Source organism: Papio anubis, chromosome 2, assembly GCF_008728515.1.
Source record: "Papio anubis isolate 15944 chromosome 2, Panubis1.0, whole genome shotgun sequence".
NCBI lineage: Eukaryota > Metazoa > Chordata > Mammalia > Primates > Cercopithecidae > Papio > Papio anubis.
In genome coordinates, this window is record NC_044977.1 from 39,568,012 (window position 1) to 39,581,389 (window position 13,378).

At 39.9% G+C, this 13,378-nt stretch overlaps 1 protein-coding gene across 4 annotated transcripts in view; it reads left to right on the plus strand.

Annotated features, from left to right (window-relative positions):
- Positions 1-13,378, plus strand: part of MAATS1 (MYCBP associated and testis expressed 1) — a 64,961-nt gene that overhangs the window by 23,161 nt on the left and 28,422 nt on the right. For all 4 annotated transcript variants that reach the window (XR_643433.4, XR_643434.4, XM_021933091.2 and 1 more), the window contains exons 7-11: positions 1,006-1,183; positions 5,148-5,305; positions 7,215-7,397; positions 8,350-8,492; positions 12,349-12,465. Coding sequence is in view for 2 of the 4 variants with exons in the window: in XM_021933091.2 (XP_021788783.2) it covers positions 1,006-1,183; positions 5,148-5,305; positions 7,215-7,397; positions 8,350-8,492; positions 12,349-12,465 (779 nt within the window). In the remaining 2 variants the exon portion in view is untranslated. The remainder of the gene's footprint in view (positions 1-1,005; positions 1,184-5,147; positions 5,306-7,214; positions 7,398-8,349; positions 8,493-12,348; positions 12,466-13,378) is intronic.

Below are 13,378 nucleotides of genomic sequence, written 5' to 3' on the forward strand. Positions count from 1 at the left end.
GCCTCCCTTTCCTTTACTTGCTTTTGCAAGGCCTCATTTAAAGGTGCTAGGTACCTAAGTGTGCTGGCATCCTCAAAACTTGATCCAGGGAGGCATACGTAGGTTTAGGTCTCAGCCAGTGCCTCGGAGCTGGTCAGGAAACATATCCAGCTGTCCCTATCCTCCTGCCTGACCTACGGGTATTGTGTCTTCGAATGCCTAAAGTTGGAGGTAAGAGATAGCCCTAAATTGTACATGCACTGTGGGGACAAAACCCAAAGATGGTGAATTCTCAGCTAGTGATTAGTGTCTTCATTTTCTGTTACTTTTTAAAAACAGTATTTGGCCAAGTGGCTCACACCTGTAATCCCAGCACTTTGAGAGGCTCAGGCAGGAGAATTGCTTGAACCTAGGAGTTTGAGACCAGCCTGGGCAACATGGTGAAACCTTGTCTCTACAAAAAAATCAAAATAAATTAGCCAGGTGTGGTGGCACATGCCAGTAGTCCCAGCTACTTGAGAGGCTGAGGTGGGGGGATCATTTGTGCCGGGGAGGTCAAGGCCGCAGTGAGCTGTAATCATACCGTTCTACTCCAGCCTGGGCAACAGAGTGAGACCCTGACTCAAAAAAAAACATGTATTTTTCACCTTTATCCAACAAATTCCCTACCCCATATTTTTCCCACCTCTGGAGTCTGAAAACGCCTTGTATTTCAGTATGTAAATTTGTTTATTACAGAGCATTCCACGATGTGATTATTCAGTAGTCCCTTAATATTCTTCAAATGCATTCCAGCATCTTACATGCAACTAAAATGTCTTATGGTGCAATTACTAACAAGAGGCAGTGAGGCACAGATAACACAAGCTGTGAGGCACATCTAGAGGCTGTTCCCTGATGTCATGTTATCCTGTCATGGCCCTCACATTTAGAGAAGAGGAAAGGAACTGACAGGGAGTTAATTATATACTGGGGGGGGTGTGGGTTGGCCCACTTGTTCCTAAGCTGTGCTGCTTCATCCTGCAGGTCGGGGTCTCCCAGCAGGACAAGCTGAGGTGGAGATGATAGAAAGAGCCCGCGAGAAGCGTGCTTGGGAAGCCACTCTCCCTGCTCTGAGTGACACCTCCCAGTTTGAGAAGAGGAGGAAGATGATGAATGAAATGGAGAGGAAGGAGTGGGCCTTCAGAGAGCAGGAGATTGAAAAGTAGGTTCTCTGTCACCCAGGCAACTGTTCCTGTACTGGTGGGAATAATGTTAATACTTTATATCTGCAAAGCATTCTCCCGAATGTATGGGTTGAAAAGCAATTCTCAACATATAGAGATAGGAAATTGGGCTTCCGCTTCTTTCAGGAGCAGTCACATGCTTCTGAGGTGGTCCAGAAGCTCTGTATACTCTTCTCTCCAATAACATACAAATGTAGAATGCCCTCTGTGTGTGTGAAGAAGGTCAGCATGGAACCCAGGTTTGAACAACTCCTGAAGGGCATCTCTGATTCTTCTCTTCCCTTTTCTCTTTAGTAGCTATCTTAACTGTCACAGAATCCCACTAATTTCTGCAAAGCACCTTTCAAACTGTCCCTTCATGTTCATTCCCAGTGCCACTGTCCCAGTCCCTGGGCTTTCTATGTATCCCTTCAAACAGCCTTGGCACTAGTCCTAGCTCTTACCCACTGCCCCCCCATTCCACCCCCAAGACACTGTATTCACAGTCAGGATGCCTTGCGTTCTAGCTAGAGCTGATGGGGAATTTCCTATTCAAAAGACAAATTATGGAATTCTTCCATTAAGAGATGAGTTTATATAACAATATACATAAATAACAATATGCTGAGGTACTTGTGGTTGGATTTTGAATTATTTTAACTGATATATTTTCAGCAATGGAGTTGTTGCTGATATGTGGAAATGATAAGAGATTATGAGAACCAAAAAATTATAACTCTCTAGCAAGAACAAAGGAAGGGCGTTTGCTGAGTTTGTGCTTTGTGCTAGGCTGTGCTGACGTACTTTATTGTTCATAGCAATGCTACCAAGGACCCTTACACACAAGAGAGGGACCCAGAGAGTTAGAGACTCAGCTTGGTGCTAAATTTGGAATATGTTAATTTTTTCCAACACCTTCAGATTAAGCCTGAATCTAGGCTTTGGGATGTTTTGATAAAAGCTTGCAATTTAATTTAAAAAATAGTGTTTGGGGTAAAGTAGGTGTCAAATACCCAATCCTGTTGGCAGAAATTTAAATTTATTATTGTACTTTGGAAAGATATGTGTCTTTTCAAAAGGCATTGAAACTATTAAAAATGTATCTGGCCAGAGTGAAGGCGTCACCTGAGAAAGCAAGTACATTTGTTAAACTGAGGGCAATTTTGATACATGTATTTTGAGTCCCTTTTACCTGCTAGGCTCTGTGCTGTGAGCTGGGAAAATAGGGATGAATAGGAAACTGCTCTTCCTCACAGAGCTCCTTATGGTCCACTGGGGCAGGGGGAGCAGGGAAGGTGGACAAGGATGGGACAAAAGATCTTAGACCAACCCCTCTCGGGCTGTGCCTATCAGGTGATGTGCTGTTCTGTACAAAAAGTGCTTGGTGGAACCCAGGTGAAAGAACAGTTAGTTCTATTTAAGGTGGGTGATTTGAGAAAGAAAACTACTAAGAGGAGGTAGCCTCTGAGCTGGGTTTTGAAGGGTAGGTAAGAAGCCATCAGGCAGATAGTAATATCAGACAGTCATATCAGAAACTATCAGGTAGACCAATACTTCAGAGGTGTTGGTCTGAGATCTTTTGCACCATCTCTTTGCCCATCTTCCTGCCCCTTCCTGCCCCAGTGAATTATAAGGAGCTCTGTCAATAATATCAGATTGATGATGATAATGATGATGATGACGATTAGTTGACTATAAGGAGCTCTGTCAATATCAGATGATAAGTGAATGGTAAGGAGCTCTGTCAATAATAATAATAACAATAATAATAATATGGTGATGAGTGGATTATAAGGAGTTCTGTCAATGATATCAGATGAAGAAGAAGATATCTATAGAGCGTGGGACACTTATAGAGGGCTTACTACCTACCAGATGATGCTCTAAGCATATAGATCTCAAAGTGTGGTCCACAGACCAGCAGCATCAACATTACCTTGGAACTTGGTAGAAATGCAGGTGATCAGGCCCCATCCCAGGACCTACTGAATCAGGGGTTGGGACCCAGCAATCCATATCAGAACCTGTGCTCTAGATTATGCTGCACTCTGAAATTTGAGACTACTGTTAGAGCACTTCGTGTATACATTAACTCACTTAATGCTCACAACTTCATGAAGAGGGTACTATTATTCCCTCCACTTTACCATTGAAGAGATTGAGGTCAGTGGTGACATGGAAAATTGAACCTAGCATTTCTAACTCTAGAGAGAAAAGTGACTGGGGTGTGTGGCTTAGTTTTAAAAATGCCTACCTCTCCAGTGAGCTGAGATCACGCCACTGCACTCCAGCCTGGGCGACAGAGCGAGACTCCGTCTCTCTCTCTCTCACACACACACACACACACACACAAAGCCTACCACTCCATTCTCATTTGTCACTACACTCTCACCCCTCTCAAGTGCATTCACTCTGAGAAACCCTGCCTGTGTGACATCTTGTTCTCCCTCCAGTCCTTTTGAGTTGAACATTCAGCTTCCCCTGCTGAGGCCCTGCTTTTCCCTTGTCAATGTGGCAAATCCCAATCCTGAGTTTACAGCTCTTCTAAGGAAGGCTTCCCCACCTGTTCCCTCTTTTCCCCCTGCCCTATCCTTTCTTCTTCCAGGAAGAGTTTTCACTCTTCTAGCCTAGTATGTATCTCCTTGTGCTGGAAATGTTGGTTCATATGCCTATTCCGCCGGAACAGTGCTTGTTGAGAGAAGGTGTTTTGTCTTGTACATTGTTGTTCCTGCCTGGCATATGGTGGGCACTTAATAAATATTTGGCAAATGAGTAAGTGAATAAATTCAGGTATGAATTTCTAAGCAGGAGTAAAATGTATGTTCAAATCTCTGTTTTAGGAAGGAAAACCTTGACAGCTGGGTGGAGCAAAGATGGGAAGGAGGACAGACTAGCAGCTAGGAGTCCATGTTAGGAGTGAGATGACCAGACATGAGCTAGGGAATACAAGAAGCACTTACGAGGAGAGATCTGTAGCAGCGGGAAGAAGGTGTAAGAGGGGCAGACTTCTGGGGGAACAAATGAGTAGGGTTTTGTTTTGTTTTTTTAATTGTCAAGGGGCAGCTGGAGATTCAAATAGATGGAAATTCTGGTTCAGAAATATCTAAGCTGGGCTGGACGTGGTGGCTCACGCCTGTAATCCCAGCACTTTGGGAGGCCAAGGTGGGATCACTTGAGGCCAGGGGTTCGAGACCAGCCCGGCCAATGTAGTGAAACTCCATCTGTACTAAAAATACAAAAATTAGCCAGGTGTGTTGGTGGGCGCCTGTAGTCCCAGCTACTCGGGAGGCTGAAGCATGAAAACCGCCTGAACCTAGGAGGCAGAGGCTGCAGTGAGTTTAGATCAGGCGACTGCACTCCAGCCTGGGCAACAGAGCGAGACTCTGTCTCAGAAAAAAAGAAAGAAAAAAGAAATATCTAAGCTGGAGGTACAGATTACACAGTCATCTGTGCATTGTTGGATGCACATGAGCAAGGTAGCCCAAGGAGAACAAGTTGAAGGTAGGGGGAAAAGAAACAAAGATTTGTTGAGTACCTATTATATGCCAGGCACTGGCATTTTTACCTCATTCCTTAGGACAGCATGCCAGAACCACATTTCCTCTTCACTCCCCCTATTACATAACCCTCCAGGAATACCACTCGACCTGGCACTGTGCACAAACCTCTTACTGTTCGTTTAGGCCCATCTGCCTAGAGAGCCCTTCTTTTACCCCATCTGCCTGGCATACTCTTCTTCATCCTTGAGAACTACACCCATATATATTCCTATTATATAGAGAGTCTCTATTGAGTGCCACCCCCACGCCCTGAATTCATCTGTCATACTTTTGCCAGAGTGGTCTTTTGACAATACATGAACATGATACCAGCCCACAGAGAAGAGCCTGTCTGTGGCAGCCGTTCCCTTCCTCTCCGTTTGAGATGCCATATGCTTCTTTATGTTTTGTAATTTACTTGAAGACTGCAGGAGATTCGCCTGGAAGTTCTAAAAGAGCTGTTGAGGAAGCGTGAAGAGAATCAGAATGAAGTGAATATGAAGCACTTGAATGCACGGTGGTCTAAACTGCAGGAGGCAAAAGAGGCAAAAATGGCAAAAATTCAGCGCACACATGTATCAAGTAATGGTGTAGTATGAACAATGAAGACAGTGGAAAAGTGGGCTTTGCTTTGGATCTTTGACCAAACCTGACTTAACTATGATATAATTCTGTTTTGGTCCTGGGAATCACATAGGTAAGGGCTGAGAGATGAGTTATTTCTTAAAGGTAGAAGAGTGGAGGAAATTCCCTTACTAAGAAAATCAAGTGATGGTGTCCTAACAGGTAATCAAGTTATTGAGATAATGTGTGTGTGTGTGTGTGTGTGTGTGTGTGTGTATGTATGTGTGTGTCTGTATGTATGTGTGGTGGGATAGGTGTTAGGTTCCCCATATTCATGGTCCACAGCCCTGGATAAAGAGCCCTGTTTCTTACCCTTTTTTCATTTTGCCCTTAAAGGTGACGTTTTAGACATCCTTTTTCCTAATCACCTTGCCACAAGAAATTTTAATACCACATATATAACATATGTATGTTTACATACTATATGTATATCTATACTTTATACATTAAAAGAGGAAGTATATGGTTTATTATTTTTATTCAGTGCAAGATTAAGAATGACTGAATTAAAGATTCAAGTTAAATTTATATTTTAAAAATTTAAGGCCAAGAGAGGTAGCTCATGCCTGTAATTCCAGCACTTTGGGAGGCTGAGGTGGGAGGATTGCTTAAGGCTAGAAGTTCAAGACCAGCCTGAGCAACATAGTGAGACCCCATCTCTACAAATTTTTTTAAAACTTAGCCAGATGTGGTGGTACACATCTGTAGTCATAGCTCCTTGGAGCTGAGGTGGGAGGATGGCTTAAGCCCAGGAGCTCAAGGCTACAGTGAGTTATGATTGTACCACTGCACTCCAGCCTGGGTGATATAGACCTTGTCTCAAAATAAATAAATAAATGGTATCAATTACATGTGCAGACTATATATGCACTCATTCACAATATAATCACATTTTAAAAAATCATTCAAAATTTTTTTCTAACAAAAATAAAAAATCACAAAACAAATTATTGCTTACAATTATGTTTAGTGAACTTAAATTTTAACTTTTTCTTGATGTGAGAAAAGAGCACTTAACTGCCAGATATTTATTTAGATATGATCAACATTTTTTTCAGTACTTGGCATAACTAATGATAGATCTGACTTTTGTAGGCAAATAATAAAATTTAAATCATTTTTACTTAATTCTAAAACCCAAGTCACACCCAAAAGTGCTGAGGATCAAACATAAACAACATCCCCAAGACAGCAGTGGCACACAGGCCCCCTCTTGCAGCATGACGTCACGATCTTGTGATAAGATTTTTACCCCTGTTGAAAGTGCACAATGTAGAGCCACCAAAGGGGCTTGGGTCTGTGATGGGATCTGAGAGAAAAGGAGCACAGGAGGTGGTGAGCGTGACTCTTTAGATGAGTGTACTCCTCATGTGCACAGTTGAGCCTTTCCCTCTGACTGCCAAAAAACTGTAAGCTGGGACAGTCTTTGGTTTATTTTGGTGTTAACCAAGATGAACCTATAGTCTTTGCTTTTGATTATTCTTGTAAGGGAGAATAATTCCCTAGTTCCCCCACTGAACATGTATTTTCCAGTTGCTTTGAGTTTCATTCATTTAACAAACTTTTACTGAATACCTCTTCTTGGCCTGGAGTTTGAAATGCAATTATAAAATATTTTTGACGAGTACCAATTGAGGGCACTAGCTGATTCTGCTTCTGTGACTCCTGCCTGTCTCATGACAATCTGGGCCACACAGATGGCAGACCTCTGTTTTTAGTGTTACATTCTGGCTGTCGTGAGTCATCATGAAATTCATTCATTTCAATAGCTTCTCTGTGAATAACACTAGAATTGGCTTACTCTTCTGCATTTGTATAATTCAGAGCAATATTTTGGAGATAGTCATGGAGGTATGTTTTATTTCAGCAATCAGAAAACTTGTAGGAAAGGGAAAGAACATAGAAGGGAAGTTGGAGAGAAGAAATATCATCAAGGATTATTCTGATTATGCATCACAAGTCTATGGACCTCTGTCTCGTCTTGGGTGTTTCCCAGACAATAACTCAGAGGACTTTGTAGTAAAAAACTACTATCTCAACACCTATGAAGGTAAGCAATTTACATAATTGGAAATCTGCTATAAGAGGGTTATCTCAGAAATATGAGCAAATATACAAAATGTAGAAATGTAGACTAAAAGCTAAGCAATAAAAATATCAGCAATAAACACTGATGAACAGGTTTAACATTATTAACGTGAGTTCATACAAACCAATAAAAACTGCTAAGACGCAAATAAATAAATAGACACACTATAGAACACACAAATAGACACACTATAGTCCTTGCTATAGAACAATTCAGCAAGGACTAAATTCAGTTAGCTACTAAATGTTAAAAAATGTTTAATGTCACTAATAATAAAAGTTATTTAACAATGAAATAGAGAAAACTTTTATACCAGGTTTTTGAAGCAAACAAGAAATATGTATAATGAAATCAACCCTTTATAAAGAAGTGTCAAAAAACTAGTGGGCAAGAGGATGGGGAACCAGGGGATAAGTTCATGGAGAGGGCTATACCTCTTATGAAGTTCAAAAAAGGCTTATTTAGTTATTTAATTTCACTGACAAGTTAAAGTATCATGTGGCCAAGATCACGAGTTGCTGGTTACACTGCTGAACTTGTAGCTCTGGCTGGCCATCTCTGGAGCTAAATGTAATAAACTGGTGAACGTCTACTTTAGAAGGGTGGCACCACATATCATAGAATCATTAATTTTCTGTTGATTACTATTATTGAATTGCTACTTTTTTGTAGGGCAATAGTTTCACTTTAGAATGCATTTCTCATTTTACAGTCTAAGTCACTGAGAATATGAGTTAATTATATGGAAATGTGCTAATACATTTCAGGGACACTTCATTCTATTATATGAGATACACGCTTTCAACAATTCTAATGAAACTACTTGGAAAACAGCTACAAAAGTTAACAATATACCTTAAAAATAATAAACGTAAGCACTGGATACTAAAAAACATGTGCTTCCTTCTCATAGGATTAGTCGAACTTGAGTCACGTCTCCCAGATTTTGTGACACAACCCCGAATCCGAGCTCCAAAACCTAAAGTCATTACCACCACAGCTGGTTTTCTGAAGAGGGCAGCAAGGTTGGACTATGAGTTGGCAGAGGTTCATAAGGTATAATCATTATCTGGAGGACAAAATGCTTCTAATGTGATTTTTGCAGATAAATGCTACACTCCAAAAATTGCAGCAATGTCCAGTGGGTCAAACATAGACCTACATTCTCTGCTCTGCAGTTTTCTGAGATTGCCCATGCTCTGCTGAACCCATGTGTGGATTTCCCCTCATTTCACACTTCAGGAAACTTCTTGGAGATTATTTTCCCCATTTGCAGAAATCATATTACTTTCTGAAAGCGTTTTCAACTTGGATCTCTATATAAACTTTGACACTATACTAAGGTGTAGCAAGTTTCTATTGTTGGTGTTAGTAGCTGTAATAGGCCTGATTTTCTCCCTTTTGTGTTCATGTGATTAGGGCATATGAAGAAAAAGAGTTACGTTCAACTCCTTTCTCATCTAGTTAAAGCTCTAAAGGAAAATGTGTGATGGCCTTCCCCAGGATCCGCAGCATGTCATCCACCAGCTGGGCTTTCCCTTTTGGTAGCTGGACTGCAGGTGTACGGAATCTGTGGTTTATGCTGGTGGTACTTATTCTTTCCTGTGCATCAGAATCTCATGGAGGACTTGTTAAGACACATGCAGCTGGGCCCCATCCCCAAAGTTTCTGATTGAGTAGGTCTGAGGTAGGGCTGGAGTATTTGCCTTTTTGATAAGTTTCCCGGTGATGCTGCTGCTGCTGGTCCAGGAATCACACTTCAAGGCCCACTGGTTTATGATACGCTTTAATCACTGACCCATTCATGTTTGTTCAGTTGATTTTAGTAGTTAATAAAGATTGATGGTAACCTATCCTCAAAACAGGACCTTAACAGTAATTTATGTTTATCGAAGTGATTCTTTCTCACCTCATCCCCATTCCCCCATCTCCTTTTACCCATCCTGAATGCTGTGTTCATCATTCTCTCACTTTCTATTAAGATTTTTTATAGATTCTTTTTATTAAGTTATGGAAGTTCCTTTCTATTGTTAATTTACTAAAGCCTTTAATCATGTGTTTATGTTGAATTTTATCAAATGTTTATCTCTATCACACAATTTTTAGACATGTTATTTTTTAAATTATTGTAGCAACATTTATAATTGTTTACAAATGCTAATCTATCCTTGCATGCCTGGAAAGAACCTGCCTTGGTCAAAGCATACAGCTTATTTTCAATACCTTGTTGGATTTGGTTTACTCATATGTTGATTAGGATTTTGCTTCTACATTCATGAGTGAAATGGCCTTCTTGTTTTTCTTTCTCATTTTGACTATGTATGGGGTTGGTGTTATAATTATGCAGGTCTCCTGAAATTAACTGAGGAATATTCCTTCCTTTTTCTTTTCTGGGATGAGTTTAAATAAGATTGGGATGATCTGTTCCTTCAGTTTGGTAGACTATGCATGTGAAATTATCTGGGACTAATGTTTTCTTCATAGGAAAAATTTTAACCACTATTTCAATTTCTTTACAACTTGTAGAACTCTTCTGAATTATTTTTGGTAAATTTTTTTTTAATAAATTCCATCTCACCTACCTTTTCAATTTTTTTTTTGCATATGATTACTGATAGTATTGTTTTATAATCTTTTAAATGTTTGTTTTATCTTATTCATGTCTACTTTTTTCATTTACAATATTATTTATGCCTTAACTCTTTTCCTTAATCAGGTTTACTGAAGGCTTGCTTATTTTCTTAATATTTATGTTTCCAAACAATGAACTTTTGATTTTGTTGATTTCCTGTATTATATGTTTTTTTAAATCATATTAATTTCTACTCCTATATTTATTCTATATTTCTTTCTACTTTCTTAGGGTTTGTTTCACAGGTCTTTTCTTAAATTGCACATGTAGCTCATCAGTTTCAGGCATTCATCTGTTTTATATAAGTATTTTAGGTTAAACATTTCCTTCAAAATGCTGACTTTTGTTACATTTCATTAGTTTTGATATGTAGTATTTGTCATTCTTAATATCTAATATCAAAAAAACCATTATAATTTTTTAATCTGTGAGTATTTAATAGTGTGTTTTAAAATTTCCAAATATGCAGGAATTTTAACTCATTTTCTCATTAACCTCTAACTCAATTGCGTTGTAATCAGAGGTCATAGTCTGTGTGTTACCTATCCTTTGAAATTTCATGAGGCTTGCTTTGTGGACCAGTGTATGATTATACATATAAAATAATAAAATACACCTTCAAATAACACAATGCCACTTCATGGGTAGAGCGGACACCTTAGAGCAGATTATTTCCAACTCCTTCTTCCCATCCCTGTGATGTTCCTGTCATTCATTTCACTCGTCCAAATGCTATAATCAGATTATAATGCTATAATCATTTTACTTTTATTGCTTTAGTTAGCAGTTATCTTTTAGATCAATTAAAAATAAGAAAAACAATATAATTTATTTATTCCTTCTCTTCTGCTCTTCTTATACTTATCGATCTAAGTTTTTGATCTATTCCATTTTTCACCTGCCTGCAGAACTTTTTTTAAAAAAATCATTTCTTGCAGGGAAGGTCTGCTGGCCATGAATTCCTTCAGTCTTTGTTTGCCCGCTTTATTTTGGGGAGCGGGGGGGAATGTAATTTGCATACAATAAAATCACACTTTTAAAATATATAATTCAGTAGTTTTTAGCATATTCACAAGTCTGTGCAACCATCACCACCATCTAATTCCAGAATATTTTCATCATCCCCAAAACAAACCCCAGGCCTAATAGTGCTCAATTCCAATTCCCGCTTCCCCTTAGCCCCCGGCAACCACTTTCCTTTTTTCTTTTTTGGCGGAGTCTCTCTCAGTCGCCCAGGCTGGAGTGCAGTGGCGCGATCTTGGCTCACTGCCAGCTCTGCCTCCTGGGTTCACGCCATTCTCCTGCCTCAACCTCCCAAGTAGCTGGGACTACAGGCACCCGCCACCACGCCTGGCTGATTTTTTTTGTATTTTTAGTAGAGACGGGGTTTCACCGTGTTAGCCAGAATGGTCTCGATCTACTGACATCGTGATCCACCCACCTTAGCCTCCCAAAGTGCTGGGATTACAGGCGTGAGCCACTGTGCCCGGCCTATTCTACTTTCTTTTTATGGATTTGCTGATTCTGGACATTTCATATACATGGAATCATGCAGTATATGGCCTTTTGCGTCTGGCTTCTTTCACTTAGCATAGCATTTTTAAGGTTCATCCAGGTTTTAATACATCTCAGTACTTCATTCTTTTTTTATGATTATGTAACATTCCATTGTGTGGATATACCACATTTTATTTCTCTACTCATCATTTGATGATGAATCCACCAAGAATATAACCATGTTTAGTCAGTGGTTAACTTTTTTTTTTTTTTTTGAGATGGAGTTTCGCTCTTGTTGCCCAGCCTGGAGTGCACTGGCGCGATCTTAGCTCATTGCAATTTCTGCCTCCCAGGTTCAAGTGATTCTTCTGCCTCAGCCTCCCGAGTAGCTGGGATTACAGGCATGCACCACTATGCCCGGCTAATTCTGTATTTTTAATGGAGACAGGGTTTCTGTTGGTCAGGCTGGTTGGTTAACGTATTTTTAGGAATATCGTAGCACCTCTTGGGAGATACACACATTCTTGGTAGTATTTCTCAAACTGACCTAGCATCACCATAGAGAATATTAATATTCTGATTAATATTTATATCTGTGACCTAGATCTGGTAATGAAGGAAAATATAGGGTACAATATACGTTATTCAGGTGATGGGTATGCTAAAAGCCTAGATTTCACCATTATGTAATATATTCATGTAAAAAACTGCACTTTTACCCCGTAAATTTATGCAAATTTTTGTTAAAAAAATAAGAGATTCTATTAATTGGCATTATTTCAGGCACTGTTGGATAAGAAGAACAAAGTTCTTGAAGCCAGGAAACCCCCTCGCTTCCTTCAGAGAAACCCAATACCTCAACCTCGGCTTCCAACTCCAACCTTGGAAATGACTTCCAATGTAAGTTGGAAACTTTTTAGTTGAAATGTTAAATTCAATATCGTTGTCAGCTTATTCTTAGGATAGTTTAGCTTAAAGCAAATCTAATTTAGCAGTGTTAGTTTCCCAAGCTCTAACTTAAATATTGTCTTTATTCTTATGTAGCAAACATCAGACACACACAAAAACAAACGAGATGAAATGAAATCTAAACCCAGTTCTTTTCAAAAATAAAAACACAATTTAAAAAATCTTTCCATGAAAAATCAGCATCAGAAGGTAGTGCTCATGTATATGAAATAGAAAAAGAAGATTGAGTGATGATCAGTTACCATAAATATCTTCCCATATGGAGAGATGGCTGATGACTGTTGGAGTCGAAGAGGAACGAAATGCCAGAGGTGTCATCAAGATAGGCTTGCTTCTGGGGTGGGAATGACTCAAAGGGCCTGCCCAGGGCCACATCTCACCAGACTCAATTTGAGCAAGGTAGCAGAGTTGGTTAGGATTTAGAGGACTGACTCAGACTAAACAAATCCACAGGAAACTGTTAGAGATGCCATGTTGCAAATTTATTACTTTACGGAGAGAACCATAACTGCCTACTAGATCAGGCTATTCCTCTTGGCCAGTCAGCACATTATCTCTCAATATAGGACAGTCCTCACAAGAAGCCAAATTGTATTCAGAAGGCTGGTGTGTTTCTTGGCTGAGGGCAGGTGTTGGTGGGAGACCACACTAACCCCTGTTACTGCCTCTGATGAGTGGCTCCTGCAGAGGGACCAGAAAGCTCCCACCAGCCGGCTGGGATGTGCTGCTGGGTAATATTCTCTTTTCTAGACTTTGTGCAGGCCTTTGGTTGACAGATTGTCTTTTTTTTTTTTGAGACAGAATCTCGCTCTGTCACCTAGGCTGGAGTGCAGTGGTACAATCT